Here is a 20,000-nt window from a genome sequence, read left to right on the forward strand (position 1 = left end):
GCACCATAAACGAGCACAGACGGGCACTCCGCTTCTCACGCTCCACATCAGTTCAGTGTCATGCTCACGCACTAAAATTATCAAATGCTACAATGTAGTTAATATAAATATTAACAAAAATAATACCTGGATGCGTTAAACAGCCTTAGTGTTAAATAAAACGTTATTAATAATACAATAATAATTTTACAGAACATTAACCACTTCATATCACTGAATAATGTTTTTGAAATTATTTTCTCCCCAGTTTGTAATGCCCAATTCCCAATGCGCTCTAAGTCCTCGTGGTGGTGTAGTGACTCGCCTCAATCCGGGTGGCGGAGGACGAATCTCAGTTACATCTGAGACCGTCAATCTGCGCATCTTATCATGTGGCTTGTTGAGCGTGTTACCGCAGAGACGTAGCGCGTGTGGAGGCTTCACGCTATTCTCCGTGGCATCCACGCACAACTCACCACGTGCCCCACCGAGAGCGAGAACCACATTATAGCGACCACGAGGAGGTTACCCCATGTGACTCTACCCTCCCAAGCAACCGGACCAATTTGGTTGCTTAGGAGACCTGACTGGAGTCACTCAGCACACCCTGGATTCAAACTCGTGACTCCAGGTGTGGTAGTCAGCGTCAATACTCACTGAGTGGTTTTTGGAAGATGGTAGCTGGTTTAAGCTGGTCATGAATGGGGAATAAAAAAAAAAAAGCTATGTAGAGATTATTGCAGATAACCGGTAGTTCCAAAAAAGCAACTATCGGCACCGATTAATCGGTAAAACCGATATATCAGTCTACCTCTACCTGTAACTGCATTTTCACTAGTAAATTTTCACAATGATCCGTCATTAACTCCTGTTCAAAACACAATTACAGATATCAAAAATTAATTTATTTTAAGTTTTCGTTTTTACATATCAGAAATACACTTATTACTAGTAAAAATGATAATTTTTTATATCAATAATTACATTGTTACAAGTGCAAATGTTCATTCCTGATAACAACAACTGTATTACAACTAGTAAAAATGCTCTTTTGTGATCTGTGTAATTTAGTTTTCACTATAGTGACAATGTAAAATTCAGATATCTGGAAATGGATGTCAGATATCATTAAATTGTAGAGTAATTAAAGATATCTTAAAAGTGTTCTTACTAGTTAAATCACATTACAGATATCTGAAAACAAGAATAGGTATTTTCACGAGTAATTACGTCATTTTCGATATTAAGAATTAATGTTACGTTACGAGGAGCGGCGCAATATGACCTACTGGCATATATAATCTATAATACATCACTAAATACAGGAGTAAGCAGCGATTCAGACTCAAACGCACGCGATCACATATGTAGAGTAACCGCTGCTGTCGCGCACTGACCTTTAATGAGGCGATACCACTGTTTGCACACCAGGGCGGCAGTCTTGTGCTCTTGATATGGAGACAGGAAGGACAGGATGTACTCCAGCACTTCCTCTGGCAGTTCACCCATACTGTGAGCGCTCGCCGCCGCTCTCGTCCTACTGTCCGCCGTCTCAACACTGTCTTCGGTGTCCATGGCAACAAAGCAGCTGTCTTCACCGTCTGAGCAGCGAGACATGATGCTGTCTGTCTGACGGTGGATCTGACAAGAACACATTCAACACAGACACACTAAAGTTATGACATAAAAAAAGAAACCTAATTTCAGATTCTGTACTGTTTCTGTATCATTCTCAAGTTCATGTTAACTAAATAATTTAATTATTATGCTGATAACATTATTTCTGTCATGAAAATGTCATATTAAATTAAAGAATGGAACATAAACATATCACATCTAACCAATTCATCAATCAAACAACAAAAACAAATAAAATACACACATATCATTAATGAATAATCACATATAAAACATTCAGAATACATATAAATGATTCTTTTACACATAACACTGTGTGTCACTGACTGATGACACAAATATTCAGTTATTTTCTATTATGAATGATCTGCAGATGATAAATGCAGTATGATTTCACTGTATGTGTGATAGTGAGAGTGTAATATGTAAATGAGGTATAATTTGAGAGTGTAATATGTAAATGAGGTATAATTCGAGTGTATTTTCGTCTGTTGATTGATTAGCAGTGCGCTATCAGCCGGTTCATTCACATCTGCTGATTGTTTGTGTTTTTTATGATGTGTGCAGTGAGACAGGCACTCACATATTTACCTGTCTGTCTCTCAGTCTGTCTATCTCTGCTCCGCGGGTTTATTTTCTTTATTTCCTGCGCTTGATGTTTGTGTTTTGTATCAGCTGCTCTCTTCCAGGTTCACACTACAAACATCCGCCATCTTCCATCCGATCTAGAGCGCGCACGCACACACGTCACGCAGAGCGCGCACGCAGGGACAGGGTCCTCGCTGCAGACTGTAGCGCGATGACGTAGGGATATTGGTGACGTAGTGGATGTTTTGTTTTTTAAGCATTACAGGGAGTATATTTAGTATTAAAGTATTACACTGAGACATTTGTTAAGCTTAGCTTTTAAAAATGGTTCACACTTATTCACCTCTTCACCCACAGAAAACACACACATGAATTTAGCGATATCCTCCTCATGTTAACATCTCCTCTGCTGTACATAAATGCCATGGGGTGAATTAAGTGTATTTGTGTATTAACATGTAGTGTCTGAAGAGGTGGGCATACTGTGAAGGACCCCCCATGCACCCGGTTATATACAGTACATATGTCAAATGTGTAAAAATAGATATTTTTCCATTAAAAAATGTCTGTTGTAATTATAGTCAAATATAAATTTACAAAATGTATATCAGGGTGAGTTTCTTGTTGGCATGGCGTACAGAACAACTAAGAACTATGTTAACTTGATGTTAAATATGTATTTAAATTAATAAGTGTCTTTAATGATCCTTTCATTAGGCTACTATGAAAATTACTCTAATTAATAAACTAATACATACATAATACACAATAAACTGTTAATATAAGTATAATAATGTTCACTTTAACACGTTATCTTGTATGAACATATATAGTCTACGTAATAATTAATGGTTATTTGTTTTATTTGTGTATTATAATGTGCTTTTCTGTGTATAGTGAAATTGTTTTCCTACTAAGAAATATAAATTTAAATAATTTAATATCACAAGAAAAAAGCACAAAAATACAATAAATAATTTGATGTGAATAATTACAGGACACAGTTTCCCAGCATCTGTGAAGAGCATCAAAAACTAACACGGGTGCAATAACATGCAGTATTTTCAGTTTAATTACATACCTTAAATTTAAATGTATAAATATGCACAAATTATGGTTACTCCAGGGATGCTCATGCATCAGCATTAGATGCTGTAAATGTCCCGCCCCTTTACTGAAACTCAAAATATGATTGGTTAGTAAATATCCAATGGTGTGACATGAACGTTCTGATTGGTGGATCAGTTAAGTCGGACTGTCTGTCTTGTTCATGCCATCAGTTGTGCTCCTGCAGATCCGTTCCCGTTTAGAGAGAATGTCTTTACACTTTTAAAATAATAGTAATAAAATTATAAAAGTCACAATTCAGACAACAGTGCTCACGTTATTAGATTGAAAATGTTCCGGGTCAAAAGACTAACCCAGTTCTTCTGGCCACCACACGTATCATCACTTATTTTAGGTGGGCATATGCAAAATCCTAAGAAAGATAGGTGGGCATACAGCATATACCTGCGTATGCCCTAGACTACACTACTGCTTGGAAGTATGCAAAAATGAAATTAAAGTGAATCTGAAGCACTTTATAAATGACGCGTTCAGCACACAGAACCGAATGGAGCGCATCTGTTCCTCTGAGTTGTGGAGCACAGAACCGCTCTGAATACACTGTAATAATAATGCTTATACACAATACAGACAGAACAGCGTACATACATTCTGAAGCGAACAGCCTGATTTATCTATTCATTTAATTTAATCGTTGAAGCCCTTTGTGGTTTAATAATCGAACAATGTTATATGAATATATACTGTATTAATGACTGTTAAGTACGCTACAGTAATAAAACAAAACAATAAAATGTGAATATGAATGTGCATTAAAACATCCACTATGTCACTGCGCTACGGTCTGCAGCGAGGAGCACTTGGACGCAGGACAGAGCCGGCCCGTCCTGCAGGCGATACAGGCGGCCGCCTAGGGCCCCGACAAGCCTTGGGGGCCCCACAAACACATGCAAAGTAAATGAACAAGTCATAAGATTAAGAAACGTTGATGACTGTTATTTTGAAATTATGGTTTCTATCGCGCACACACTCAGGAGAGCATGCAGTGCGTGTGTACCTGATCATTTAACATGCAAATCACAACGAAGACGAAAACTAAAAACAAGATATTAAGTGTAAAATGATCTCTGAATAATCACAAAAAGACAAATAACTGAAAGTTACAACAAATAAAATAACAGTGTATGTAAAATCAGCAAGAAGTAAAGCTAAGCAGTACACACTAATCTGCATAATTTATTCATAACACAAAGCATTACTGGGAACTGGAGCGCGGCTTCTTATAACAGTATTATTAGACAGGAATTCAGACACTGTTGTTCAAGATTACGATCAAAGAACATATTTCAAATCAGCAGTAAAATCTGACAACACTGGTCTCATAAATTGTGCTTCTTATGCTAAGATCACGCCAAAAAAAACGTTACTTTTCAGGCTGGTCCAGCTAATGCACATGCGCGTTCTCAAGTTGATTGACAGGTGTCTCTATTTAAACAGTGATTGGCTCTTTTACCTGTAAGGCGGGACTTCCTTTCTACATCTGCCATATTGGGCGTTCCACTTTCTCCCATTCATTTAAGTGCTCCATCTCGAACTTAAAGCTTAAGTGTGTCACTTTTTCAGTGTTAAAATACTTTCTTCTATCTCAGCTTAATATGCAGATACAACTATAAGGAAGCCACTCATAGGTGGCACTGCTAATCAATCAACAGACGAAAATACACTCGAATTATACCTCATTTACATATTACACTCTCACTATCACACATACAGTGAAATCATACTGCATTTATCATCTGCAGATCATTCATAATAGAAAATAACTGAATATTTGTGTCATCAGTCAGTGACACACAGTGTTATGTGTAAAAGAATCATTTATATGTATTCTGAATGTTTTATATGTGATTATTCATTAATGATATGTGTGTACCATATCATACCAGCTTAATCTGGTAGCTGTGTTTTGGAAGATGGTAGCTGGTTTAAGCTGGTCATGAGCTGCTCAAGATGGTTTTTGGATGGTAGCTGGTTTAAGCTGGTCAAGATGGATTTTGGAAGATGGTAGCTGGTTTAAGCTGGTCATGAGCTGGTCAAGCTGTGTTTTGGAAGATGGTAGCTGGTTTAAGCTGGTCATGAGCTGCTCAAGATGGTTTTTGGATGGTAGCTGGTTTAAGCTGGTCAAGATGGATTTTGGAAGATGGTAGCTGGTTTAAGCTGGTCATGAGCTGGTCAAGCTGTGTTTTGGAAGATGGTAGCTGGTTTAAGCTGGTCATGAGCTGCTCAAGCTGGTTTTGGAAGATGGTAGCTGGTTTAAGCTGGTCATGAGCTGGTCAAGCTGTGTTTTGGAAGATGGTAGCTGGTTTAAGCTGGTCATGAGCTGGTCAAGATGGTTTTTGGAAGATGGTAGCTGGTTTAAGCTGGTCATGAGCTGCTCAAGCTGTGTTTTGGAAGATAGTAGCTGGTTTAAGCTGGTCATGAGCTGGTCAAGATGGTTTTTGGAAGATGGTAGCTGGTTTAAGCTGGTCATGAGCTGGTCAAGCTGTGTTTTGTGATATCCTCAGTGATGTGGACACCCAGGAACTTGAAGCTGCTGACTCTCTCCACTGGTTCTCCATTGATGGTGATGGGACTGTATTCTCTGTCTTTTCTCCTGAAGTCCACCACAAGCTCCTTTGTCTTACTGACATTGAGGGAGAGGTTGTGCTCCTGACACCAGCGTGTCAGAGTGTGCACCTCCTCTCTGTAGGCTGTTTCATCATTGTCAGTGATCAGACCTACCACCATCGTATCATCAGCAAACTTAATGATGGCATTGGAGCTATGTGTTGCCACACAGTCATGTGTGTACAGAGAATACAGGAGTGGGCTGAGAACACAGCCCTGTGGGGCTCCAGTGTTGAAGGTCAGTGATGAGGAGATGTTGCTGCCCATTCTAACCACCTGGCGTCTGCTTGACAGGAAGTCCAGGATCCAGCTGCACAGCGAGCTGTTTAAGCCCAGAGCCCGGAGTTTCTTATCAAGCTTGGAGGGCACTATGGTGTTGAATGCTGAGCTGTAGTCTACAAACAGCATTCTCACATAAGTGTTCCTTTTTTTCCAGGTGGGAAAGAGCAGTGTGTATTGTAGATGCAATGGCATCATCAGTGGAGCGGTTGTAGCGGTAAGCAAACTGCAATGGGTCCAGTGATGGAGGCAGCACAGAGCAGATGTAATCTCTGATTAGTCTCTCAAAGCATTTGCTGATGATGGGGGTCAGAGCAACAGGACGCCAGTCATTTAAGCAAGTGATTTTGGATTGCTTTGGTACAGGCACAATGGTGGACATTTTAAAGCATGTGGGGACTACAGACAAAGAGAGGGAAAGGTTGAAAATGTCCGTAAAAACACCAGCCAGATGGTTCATGCACGCTCTGATGACGCAGCCCGGAATGCCATCTGGACCTGCGTCTTTATGGATATTCACCCTTTGGAAGGATCGGATTACATCCGCTACAGAGACGGAGAGTGAACTAACCTCTGTAGCTTCGGCCGTGAGCGCTCTCTCCGCGAGGGCGGTGTTATTTCCCTTAAAACGAGCATAAAAAGTATTTAGCTCATCCGGGAGAGAGGCAGCGGTGTTCACGGCGGAGTTTTTATTCCCTTTAAAGTCCGTGATGATGTTAATTCCCTTCCACATGCTTCTAGAGGTGATGGTGTTAAACTGTCTTTCAATCTTGTCCCTGTACTGGCGTTTTGCTGCTTTGATTTGAGGGTGGGTGCTTCCTGTTTCAATTTCTGTCTGTAAGCGGGCAGAAGGAGAACGGAAGAGTGGTCTGATTTGCCAAATGGTGGGCGGGGGAGGGATTTGTAGCCATCCAGGAAGGGAGAGTAGCAATGGTCCAAAACCCGGTCCCCTCGTGTGTTAAAACTGATGTGTTGGTGGTATTTTGGTGTGATTGATTTGAGATTGGCTTTATTAAAGTCCCCGGTCACAATGAACGCGGCCTCAGGGTGCGCGGTTTCCTGCTCACTTATAATCCCATACAGTTCCTTGAGTGCCTGGTCTGTGTCGGCTTGTGGCGGGATATACACAGCTGTGATAACGACCGCTGTGAATTCCCTCGGGAGCCAGAATGGTCGACACAGAAGCATGAGAAATTCCAGATCAGGAGAGCAGAAAGACTTGATAGAATGTACGTTCCTCTGATCACACCAGGATTTGTTGATCATAAAACATACACCACCACCTCCTCTAGTTTTACCTGAGAGGTTTTTCGCTCTGTCCGCTCGGTGCACGGAGAACCCCGTGGGTTCAATGGCTGAGTCTGGAATCTCCGCAGACATCCAAGTTTCTGTAAGGCAGATAATGCAGCAGTCCCTCATCTCTCGTTGGAAAGAGATCCGCGCTCTCAGCTCACAGAGCTTGTTGTCCAGAGACTGAACATTTGCCAGTAGAATACTGGGTAGTGGGGGTCGATTTGCACGACGTCTTACTCTGATGAGAAAGCCGGCTCTGTTTCCCCTTTTCCTTCTGCATTTCCGCGGCCGGGCTGCCCAGACAAAGGGCTCCGCTGGCGTGTTTGTAATCAGCGGGTCGGCATTGAGGAATTTGAAGTCTGGTTTACGGTGTGTAATTGCAGAACCAGTGTCCAAAAGTGTTTGTCTGTCGTAGACAATAAGGCAGACAACATCCAAGACAAAAAAACATAAGAATTGTAAACAAAACAAACAAAAACTACAATGTTGTTTCGGAGCTCGCAATGCAGCAGCTATACTCGGCGCAATCTTGAGTCCATACTTTTGGAAGATGGTAGCTGGTTTAAGCTGGTCATGAGCTGCTCAAGATGGTTTTTGGAAGATGGTAGCTGGTTTAAGGTGGTCATGAGCTGGTCAAGCTGGTTTTTGGAAGATAGTAGCTGGTTTAAGCTGGTCATGAGCTGGTCACAATGGTTTTTGGAAGATGGTAGCTGGTTTAAGCTGGTCATGAGCTGGTCAAGATGTTTTTTGGAAGATGGTAGCTGGTTTAAGCTGCTCAAGCTGGTTTTTGGAAGATGGTAGCTGGTTTAAGCTGGTCATGAGCTGCTCAAGATGGCTTTTGGAAGATGGTAGCTGGTTTAAGCTGGTCATGAGCTGGTCAAGCTGGTTTTTGGAAATTGTAGCTGGTTTAAGCTGGTCATGAGCTGGTCAAGATGGCTTTTGGAAGACGGTAGCTGGTTTAAACTGGTCATGAGCTGCTCAAGATGGCTTTTGGAAGATGGTAGCTGGTTTAAGCTGGTCATGAGCTGGTCAAGATGGCTTTTGGATGATGGGAGCTGGTTTAAGCTGGTCATGAGCTGGTCAAGATGGCTTTTGGAAGATGGTAGCTGGTTTAAGCTGGTCATGAGCTGGTCAAGATGGCTTTTGGATGATGGTAGCTGGTTTAAGCTGGTCATGAGCTGGTCAAGCTGGTTTTTGGAAGATGGTAGCTGGTTTAAGCTGGTCATGAGCTGGTCAAGATGGCTTTTGGAAGATGGTAGCTGGTTTAAGCTGGTCATGAGCTGGTCAAGCTGGTTTTTGGAAATGGTAGCTGGTTTAAGCTGGTCGTGAGCTGGTCAAGATGGTTTCTGGAAGATGGTAGCTGGTTTAAGCTGGTCATGAGCTGGTCAAGATGGCTTTTGGAAGACGGTAGCTGGTTTAAACTGGTCATGAGCTGCTCAAGATGGCTTTTGGAAGATGGTAGCTGGTTTAAGCTGGTCATGAGCTGGTCAAGATGGCTTTTGGATGATGGGAGCTGGTTTAAGCTGGTCATGAGCTGGTCAAGATGGCTTTTGGAAGATGGTAGCTGGTTTAAGCTGGTCATGAGCTGGTCAAGATGGCTTTTGGATGATGGTAGCTGGTTTAAGCTGGTCATGAGCTGGTCAAGCTGGTTTTTGGAAGATGGTAGCTGGTTTAAGCTGGTCATGAGCTGGTCAAGCTGGTTTTTGGGAGTCTGGTTGACTTAATTTCGAATGTTTTGTCAATATTTGATGAAACGTGTCATGTTTGTATGTGTGGAGAGATGAGCTTCATGATCCAGCAGGTGTCAGCAGTGAGTGCTTCTGATGTTCACGGTCAGATCCTCTTTTTGAGTAACTCGTGTTTCTCATTTACATTTAGAAGTCCGTAGTTACAGCTGGCATCAGAGTACTAACTAGTGAAAATCTGCCAATGTGCCAAGAGAGAAAAAACTGTATCCTCTGAAAACAATAGCATTATATCACACGCAGTTTTGATTGTCAAGTAAAAGTTGTGTTGTTGAAAGAGAGGGACTTTTATTAGTTTGCGTCTGTTTGCGGAGGCGGAAGTCCAGTGTTGTGTCTGTTTGCGGAGGCGGAAGTCCAGTGTTGTGTCGGTTGTGTCGGTGAGTGATGATGGCGGACAGTGTTTATGAGTCTGTAGTTTGTGTCAAACCTGAAGTTCATGTTTATAAAATCCCGCCGAGAGCATCCAACCGCGGATACCGGTGAGAAAAACAACACACAAAACACAACTTTCATCAACTCTGAAAACACACTCATGTGTTAAGACTGACTTTATTTTGAGTTTTATTTTTACACCGAATAATTCACTCATTCATTCATAATCTGATATGTGTTTGGTTCAGTTATGAATGATGAAAGCAGAACCACAAACACTTCAACAGTTGATAACAGGAGACTCATGAATACATGAATATGACAGATATTTCTGCATATATGGAACACATATACATTAGAATTGAAATGAAAGGTATTTACAGTAACATCAAACATGATATTCTGGTGGAAGGTTTTTATTTGACATGTTATTAATGTTTCAGGGCAGCGGATTGGAAACTAGACGAGCCGGCGTGGAGTGGACGCATGAAAATCACAGCCAAAGGAACAACTGCTTTCATTAAACTAGAGGACAAGAACACAGGTGAACATCACAACACCTGTATATGTACACACATATATACTGTATGCTTTATTAATGCCATGTTGTTCAGGTGAGTTGTTCGCTCAGGCTCCTGTGGATCAGTATCCAGGTTCTGCTGTTGAAGCCGTCACAGACTCCAGCAGATACTTCGTCATCAGGATTGAAGATGGAAACGGTAATAAACAACATTCATTTGTGTTAAAGCTGTTTATTATTCTCACACTAATGATGTTTGATTCTTTCAGGTCGTCACGCGTTCATTGGCCTCGGTTTCGCTGATCGCGGCGATTCTTTTGATTTCAATGTGGCACTACAAGACCATTTCAAGTGAGTCATTTAATAAACCTGACACTTGAGTCTGACCTTTGACCTGCTGATGTCATTGTACACTCTCTCCATTTCTGTCAGGTGGGTGAAGCAGGAGAGTGAATTCGCCCGACAGGAAGCCAATCAGGACCCGGGGCCGAAGCTGGATCTAGGCTTCAAAGAGGGTCAGACCATCAAGATCAACATCGGGGTGAGAGAACGCTGTGGATGATGATGTGTGCTGATACAGGCAGACAGACGGGTGTTAAATCTGTCTCTCTGTCTCTCAGAATATAAAGAAGAAAGAGTCCGGTGGGGCGAAGTCTCGGGCAGTGGGCGGCGGTTTACTTCCTCCTCCTCCTGGTGTGAAGAGCGGCGGGCTCCTCCCTCCACCTGCAGCGCCGGCGACGACAGCTGTGTGTCCGACCAGCACAGGTATACGTCACACACACTAACATCATCATCACACAAACAACTGACATACACACTGACAGCTAAATTGCCCATTTTTTCTTCAAATTTTTCATTATATTTTTATGTACAGTTGAAGTCAGAAGTTTACATGCACCTTAACCAAATCCATTTAAACTCAGTTTTTCACAATTCCTGACATTTAATCGTAGAAAACTTTCCCTGTCTTAGGTCAGTTAGGATCACTACTTTATTTTAAGAATGTGAAATGTCAGAATAATAGTAGAGAGAATGATTTATTACAAGTTGCTGGAATTTTGTCCCATTCCTCCAGACAGAACTGGTGTAACTGAGTCAGGTTTGTAGGTCTCCTTGCTCGCACACGCTTTTTCAGTTCTGCCCACAAATGTTCTATTGGATTGAGGTCAGGGCTTTGTGATGGGCACTCCAATACCTTGACTTTGTTGTCCTTAAGCCATTTTGCCACAACTTTGGAGGTATGCTTGGGGTCATTGTCCATTTGGAAGACCCATTTGCGACTGAGCTTTAACTTCCTGGCTGATGTCTTGAGATGTTGCTTCAATATATCCACATCATTTTCCTTCCTCATGATGCCATCTATTTTGTGAAGTGCACCAGTCCCTCCTGCAGCAAAGCACCCCCACAACATGATGCTGCCACCCCCATGCTTCACGGTTGGGATGGTGTTCTTCAGCTTGCAAGCCTCACCCTTTTTCCTCCAAACATAACGATGGTCATTATGGCCAAACAGTTCAATTTTTGCTTCATCAGACGAGAGGACATTTCTCCAAAAAGTAAGATCTTTGTCCCCATGTGCACTTGCAAACTGTAGTCTGGCTTTTTTATGGTGGTTTTGGAGCAGTGGCTTCTTCCTTGCTGAGCAGTCTTTCAGGTTATGTCCATATAAGACTCATTTTACTGTGGATATAGATACTTGTCTACCTGTTTCCTCCAGCATCTTCACAAGGTCCTTTGCTGTTGTTCTGGGATTGATTTGCACTTTTGAACTACGTTCATCTCTAGGAGACAGAATGCGTCTCCTTCCTGAGCAGTATGATGGCTGTGTGGACCCATGGTGTTTATACTTGCGTATTATTGTTTGTACAGACGAACATGGTACCTTCAGGTGTTTGGAAATTGCTCACAAGGATGAACCAGACTTGTGGAGGTCCACAGTTTTGTTTCTGAGGTCTTGGCTGATTTCTTTTGATTTTCCCATGGTGTCAAACAAAGAGGCACTGAGTTTGAACCTTAAAATACATCCACAGGTACACCTCCAATTCAGTACACCTCCTATCAGAAGCTAATTGGCTAATTGTCTAAAGTGGTTGTCTAAAGCTCAGTGGTTAAGGCTCTGGGTTACTGATCAGAAGGTTGGGGGTTCAAGCCCCAGTACTGCCAAGATGCCACTGTTGGGCCCTTGAGCAAGGCCCTTGACCCTATCTGATCCAGGGGTGCTGTATCATGGCTGACCCTGCACTCTGACCCCAGCCTAGCTGGGATATGTGGAAAAAAGAATTTCACTGTATATGTGCAAATGTATAATGTGTGATAAATAAATATAATTATCATTCACACACAGAGGGGACATGCGAGCAAAACCAAGCGAGTGAGGAATACGTTTGTTCTTTGTGTTATTTGTAAAATGCTGAAGTCCCTCACACCTGTATGTGAATACTGCCAGAGTAACAATCATTTAACAGTGTCATGCAGCCTGTTTTATTTAGTGGTGTGCTGAATGGGATGCCAAACAAACCATTCACGAGACCCACATCATCATGACCCACATCATCATGACCCATGAGCGTGTAAACAGTTTGATAACGTTCTGAGAATAAAACAAATGTGTCCACTTTGCAGCCAACATTAAAATAAGCCTTTAGAATCTATAATTTCCAAATATTTTATTTTATTTATTAAACCAAACTCCTGATGTAGTGTTAAATTGAATACTAAATTACCACTGCATTGAAGTATGGTAAAATAAACAATTAATAATTATACTCAGTCTTAATTCAGTTTTACTAACACACAAACTTCAAGCAATCGCAGAATGGTCCCGTCAGTACACACTTCAGAAAATTGTGCATCATTCATTGAGTGCATGTCTGGGATTAAAAGATAAAAGTATACAGAACTTTTATCTTCTCTGTTCCATGTTCTACTTAAAACACTTTGGTGGACACACGGCCTTAATGTGAATGTCAATGTTATATTTTTAAATAATTATATGTAATGAGGTCCGTCATTGTGATTTATTTTAAACAATCAACAGCCCTATTTATTATAATAGATTTATTATAATTGAATTAAATTGATTTGTTAAATATGTAGCTGGATAACATACAATTTTATTAAAATAAATTATTATTTTTAATATGTGTTTAAAAAATTATATATTTTTATATAATTATATATAATTAGGTCCTTCATTTGGATTATTTTAAGCAATCAGCAGCCCTATTTATTATAATTTATTTAATATAATTGAATATTATTAAACAATTAATTATATAGCTGTAATGTTCCAATTTTCATGAATTAAATTCTTAATTTTGAAGTTATATTTTGATATAATTATATGTAAATGAGGTCCATCATTGCGATTATTATAAATAATCAACAGCCCTATTATAATTAATTTATTAAAATTGAATATAATTTTTCTACTAATTGTATACATTTTAATGTTATGTTTGTATAATTATATATAAATGAGGTCCTTAATTTCGATAAATTATTTTTTATATGAATGAACTGCCCTATTTTTTGTAATTTATTACAATCATTATATAATGTATCTATTATGTAATTATATAACTTATTATATTATTTTAATAAATTCAGTTATTTTTGATAATATATGTTAAATTATTTTTGACATATATTATTGAAAAGATTGCAATTAGTGTGGGTGTGGCTATTTATTATCCCCTCTTTTAGGGACGCTGTTGGATTTTGGGGGCCCCGCCCCTGTCTCCGCCCCCATCGCTGCTCCGCCCTCTCAGGACCTGTGGGGGGATTTTACAGCTGCAGGCTCAGGGTCAGTATTCATACTGTCTGTCTCTCTGTCTGTCTGTCTGATGTGTCTGTCTCACTCTCTGATGTGTGACAGGTCGTCTCAGGACGCGGCGCAGACGGGTTGGGTGCAGTTCTAGAAGTTTATAAAGGGAACGTGAGGAGCCATCATCATGAGTCATGTGACTTGTGATGTCACACGGACGATGTTTTCTATGCAATGACGTATGGCTGTGGTCACGTCTGAGTCTAATGGCTCATATTTGACACATTCCAGCGTGTGAAACATGTTTCTTATTAGTTATTCACTCACTTCCTGTTTGTTTGGCCTCAGTTATTGTTTTCATAATTCATCTCAATCCAGTCGTCATGTGATCAGTATGTTTACCTGTGTTTTGATGTCAGTTGTTGACGTGTTTAGTTTGTTTGGTGTGTCAGAATCAATGATTGTGTCAATGTAAGAGATTTATAATTACAGTCACATTCAAATCAAGATTTTAAGAGCTTATTTTATATTCATTTATAGCAGAAGATGTTCACCCTATTACATATATATAGCACTAACCCCACACTATTCCTTTCATCTTTATTCTTGATATTGTCAGTAATTAAAATCTTCAAGTGCCTTTCTGAAACACCTGTAGAATGTAACTGATGGTTTATATGAAAATAAAGCTGTTCCTGAGACGTGTGCTGCTGTATTATTATAACATTATTTATTGATTCCTATAAAATGTTCTTTAATGATCTTTATTATTGCTTGTGTTGTTTCAGGTGTATGAGATCTGATTCATGAATATAATTATCTGACACTTTAAATTGTATTTCTATTAAATATGAATGGATCAATCATTTTGAGTTGTGTTTACTCATGTATTTATTAAATCATAAACTACATGTTATTATATATGTGTTAATAAAGAGATCAATCGCGTCACTGAATGGGATATTATACGGCTTTATATGTAATTATTGCGTTAAAATATAAAAGTACATGATATAAATCTACAAGTTTTGTTCGTTTGTCAGTTTGTGTATAATCGGGATTCGGAACTTCAGTTTCGGGAAGTGAAAGTGACCCGGAAACAATCACAAACACTTACGGGATTAAAGCGGGATTCGTGTGGCGTTAAATGCGGTGTTTCCGGTAAGATCTTGAGATGTAATGTGTGTTTGAATGTGTTGACAGATGTATGAAATATTATTGATCTTTTCAATCAATCAGCATGAGTTCATCATCGCGTTTATTCTCTGAACTGTCGCGATAATCGAGAGAATCTCTCGTGTTTATACCGGAACCAGTCATTAAATAAACACGATTAACACAACTATTAATATACATAGTATTATAAACTGATACATCACATCACACACTCACACACATCACACACACATCACACACTCACACACACACTCACACACACATACTCACACACATCACACATACTCACACACATCACACACACATCACACACTCACACACACACTCACACACATCACAGACACATCACACACATCACAGACACTCACACACATCACACACACACATCTCTCGTGTTTATACTGGAACCAGTCATTAAATAAACATGATTAACACAACTATTAATATACATTATATAGTATTATAAACTGATACATCACATCACACACACATCACACACATCACACACTCACACACACACTCACACACACACTCACACACTCACACACACACTCACACACATCACACACATCACACACACATCTCTCGTGTTTATACTGGAACCAGTCATTAAATAAACACGATTAACACAACTATTAATATACATTATATAGTATTATAAACTGATACATCACATCACACACACATCACACACATCACACACTCACACACACACTCACACACTCACACACACACTCACACACATCACACACATCACACACACATCTCTCGTGTTTATACTGGAACCAGTCATTAAATAAACACGATTAACACAACTATTAATATACATTATATAGTATTATAAACTGATACATCACATCACACACTCACACACACACTCACACACATCACACACACACACACACACTCACACACATCACACATACTCACACACATCACACACATCACACACACATCACACACTCACACACACACTCACACACATCACACACACATCTCTCGTGTTTATACTGGAACCAGTCATTAAATAAACACGATTAACACAACTATTAATATACATTATATAGTATTATAAACTGATACATCACATCACACACTCACACACATCACACACACATCACACACTCACACACACACACTCACACACATCACACATACTCACACACATCACAGACACATCACACACATCACAGACACTCACACACATCACACACACACATCTCTCGTGTTTATACTGGAACCAGTCATTAAATAAACACGATTAACACAACTATTAATATACATAGTATTATAAACTGATACATCACACACACACTCACACACACACATCACACACTCACACACATCACACATACTCACACACACACTCACACACATCACACACACATCACACACTCACACACACACATCACACACTCACACACACACTCACACACATCACACACACATCACACACTCACACACACACATCACACACACTCACACACATCACACACACATCACACACTCACACACACACATCACAGACACTCACACACATCACACACACATCTCTCATGTTTATACTGGAACCAGTCATTAAATAAACACGATTAACACAACTATTAATATACATAGTATTATAAACTGATACATCACACACACACTCACACACACACATCACACACTCACACACACACTCACACACACTCACACACACACATCACACACTCACACACACACTCACACACATCACACACTCACACACACACATCACACACACACTCTCACACATCACACACACATCACACACACACATCACACACTCACACACACACTCACACACATCACACACACACATCTCTCGTGTTTATACTGGAACCAGTCATTAAATAAACACGATTAACACAACTATTAATATACATAGTATTATAAACTGATACATCACACACACACTCACACACACACTCACACACATCACACACACACATCACACACTCACATCTCTCGTGTTTATACTGGAACCAGTCATTAAATAAACACGATTAACACAACTATTAATATACATTATATAATATTATAAACTGATACAACACACACACACATCACACACATCACACACACACATCACACACTCACACACACACTCACACACATCACACATACTCACACACATCACAGACACATCACACACATCACAGACACTCACACACATCACACACACACATCTCTCGTGTTTATACTGGAACCAGTCATTAAATAAACACGATTAACACAACTATTAATATACATTATATAATATTATAAACTGATACAACACACACACACATCACACACATCACACACTCACACACACACTCACACACTCACACACACACTCACACACATCACACACATCACACACACATCTCTCGTGTTTATACTGGAACCAGTCATTAAATAAACACGATTAACACAACTATTAATATACATTATATAGTATTATAAACTGATACATCACATCACACACTCACACACACACTCACACACTCACACACACACTCACACACATCACACACACATCTCTCGTGTTTATACTGGAACCAGTCATTAAATAAACACGATTAACACAACTATTAATATACATTATATAGTATTATAAACTGATACATCACATCACACACTCACACACATCACACACACATCACACACTCACACACACACTCACACACATCACACATACTCACACACATCACAGACACATCACACACATCACAGACACTCACACACATCACACACACACATCTCTCGTGTTTATACTGGAACCAGTCATTAAATAAACACGATTAACACAACTATTAATATACATAGTATTATAAACTGATACATCACATCACACACTCACACACACACATCACACACTCACACACACACATCACACACTCACATCACACACTCACACACACACTCACACACATCACACACACATCTCTCGTGTTTATACTGGAACCAGTCATTAAATAAACACGATTAACACAACTATTAATATACATTATATAATATTATAAACTGATACATCACACACACACTCACACACACACACATCACACACTCACACACACACTCACACACACACATCACACACTCACACACACACTCACACACATCACACACACATCTCTCGTGTTTATACTGGAACCAGTCATTAAATAAACACGATTAACACAACTATTAATATACATAGTATTATAAACTGATACATCACACACACACACTCACACACACACACATCACACACACACTCACACACACTCACACACACACATCACACACTCACACACACACTCACACACATCACACACACATCTCTCGTGTTTATACTGGAAGCAGTCATTAAATAAACACGATTAACACAACTATTAATATACATTATATAATATTATAAACTGATACATCACACACATACATCACACACATCACAGACACATCACACACACATCACACACTCACACATCACACACACATCACACACACACAAACACACTCACACACATCACACACACATCTCTCGTGTTTATACCGGAACCAGTCATTAAATAAACACGATTAACACAACTATTAATATACATTATATAATATTATAAACTGATACATCACACACATACATCACACACATCACAGACACATCACACACACATCACACACTCACACACACACTCACACATCACACACACATCACACACACACAAACACACTCACACACATCACACACACATCTCTCGTGTTTATACTGGAACCAGTCATTAAATAAACACGATTAACACAACTATTAATATACATTATATAGTATTATAAACTGATACATCACACACACATCACACACATCACACACACACACATCACACACGTAAATCTCAGCACGCGCTTTGTGTCTCACTACAGTCATTAATATTTAGCACTTAAAATGACTTAAATTCAAGTTAGGCTATTAATTACCAGACATACAAAATATGTACAACCAATAAATATTTTTAGAAAAATGTATCTGTTAACCATTGTCATATCTTTGACATATGTTTGATTTCTCCTTTGACAAAAGGATCGGTTTGTGTTGATGAGTTTGTTGCCATGGAGACGGGTACTTATAGTTGCTATTATCAAAGTGTCTTTAGCGAGTCAGTCCACTGTGGGTGATGTTTGGAACGGTCTCGGGAGACTATTTCCAGTTATGACAGTACAACTCTTGTCTACTTGAATGGAGAAAGACTGAAATCTTAAAATCAGTTGATCAAGATTACGATCAAAGAACATCTTTGAAATCAGCTATAAAATCTGACAATACTGGAATCATAAATTGTGCTTCTTTATCGCATAGTAAGCTAAAAAAAAAAAAAAAACGCACTTTTCCCGGCTTGTATAGCTAATGCGCATGCTTGTTCTCGAGTTGATTGACAGGCGATATCTGTATCTAAAAGTTGATTGGCTCTTATACCTGTAAGGAGGGACTTTTTTTTTTCTACATCCGTTGATTGTTCCGATTTCTCCCATTTATTTTAATAGTAGTGGACCATCTCTGCTAAATAATCTCTGCTACTATACAGACTGAACACTTTAATGACCAGCCTTATTTAACATCACAAATACAATAATAATACACATTTTGTTAGCACATGAGATCAGTGTTTTAGTGTGGAATGGTTTTAATCTTTAATATTATTATTATTATTTTTGTAATAAATTAATTTTATTTATGAATCGTCTTATTGTCGTTTTATAGACGGTATTTTAATAGTTTAATGTCGCTGTTTAAGTTTGTGTAGCGCTCGAGCACCTGCAGATAAATCTCATTCAATCTCATTAAAGGCTCCTGCTGTCTCACTGTCTCCTCCTCCTGTCTGTCGCACTCTCTCTGTCTCTCAGTGTGTGTTTGAGGTGTTGTTCGGGACGGTTC

The 20,000-nt window shown here is 39.5% G+C and overlaps 3 protein-coding genes across 6 annotated transcripts in view; 2 read left to right on the forward strand and 1 right to left on the reverse strand.

Moving 5' to 3' along the window:
• The window catches only part of fbxo42 (F-box protein 42), a 15,605-nt gene extending 13,256 nt beyond the window's left edge, over positions 1–2,349 (reverse strand). For 2 of the 3 annotated variants that reach the window (XM_051693243.1, XM_051693245.1), the window contains exons 1-2: positions 2,209–2,349; positions 1,377–1,620 (exon numbers count right to left, since the gene is read on the reverse strand). In XM_051693243.1, the coding sequence (XP_051549203.1) occupies positions 1,377–1,596 (220 nt within the window). In that variant the 5' untranslated portion in view covers positions 1,597–1,620; positions 2,209–2,349. Of the gene's footprint in view, positions 1–1,376; positions 1,621–2,200 lie in introns of all 3 variants that reach the window. The other variant, XM_051693244.1, reaches the window with a different exon arrangement.
• Positions 2,350–9,511: 7,162 nt separating this feature from the next.
• Positions 9,512–14,616, forward strand: necap2 (NECAP endocytosis associated 2). The gene is made up of 8 exons (XM_051693251.1): positions 9,512–9,736; positions 10,073–10,173; positions 10,244–10,348; positions 10,419–10,500; positions 10,582–10,690; positions 10,770–10,914; positions 13,855–13,954; positions 14,027–14,616. The coding sequence occupies exons 1-8, from the start codon at positions 9,642–9,644 to the stop codon at positions 14,067–14,069; spliced, it is 780 nt and encodes a 259-aa protein (XP_051549211.1). The 5' UTR covers positions 9,512–9,641; the 3' UTR covers positions 14,070–14,616.
• A 363-nt stretch (positions 14,617–14,979) lies between these two features.
• Positions 14,980–20,000, forward strand: part of LOC127438124 (rootletin-like) — a 29,631-nt gene continuing 24,610 nt past the window's right edge. For both annotated transcript variants that reach the window (XM_051693418.1, XM_051693419.1), the window contains exon 1: positions 14,980–15,076. The gene's annotated coding sequence lies outside the window, so the exon portion shown is untranslated. The remainder of the gene's footprint in view (positions 15,077–20,000) is intronic.

Source organism: Myxocyprinus asiaticus, chromosome 49 (genome assembly GCF_019703515.2).
Source record: "Myxocyprinus asiaticus isolate MX2 ecotype Aquarium Trade chromosome 49, UBuf_Myxa_2, whole genome shotgun sequence".
Classification (NCBI taxonomy): Eukaryota; Metazoa; Chordata; class Actinopteri; order Cypriniformes; family Catostomidae; genus Myxocyprinus; species Myxocyprinus asiaticus.

Excerpts from the sequence above, each read along its gene's own strand:
- necap2 (XM_051693251.1), top strand. The coding sequence starts at position 9,642 with ATGATGGCGGACAGTGTTTATGAGTCTGTAGTTTGTGTCAAACCTGAA. Across the intron at positions 10,174-10,243 it reads ACTAGAGGACAAGAACACAG|GTGAGTTGTTCGCTCAGGCT; the intron begins GTGAACATCACA and ends CATGTTGTTCAG. Across the intron at positions 10,915-13,854 it reads TGTGTGTCCGACCAGCACAG|GGACGCTGTTGGATTTTGGG; the intron begins GTATACGTCACA and ends CCCCTCTTTTAG.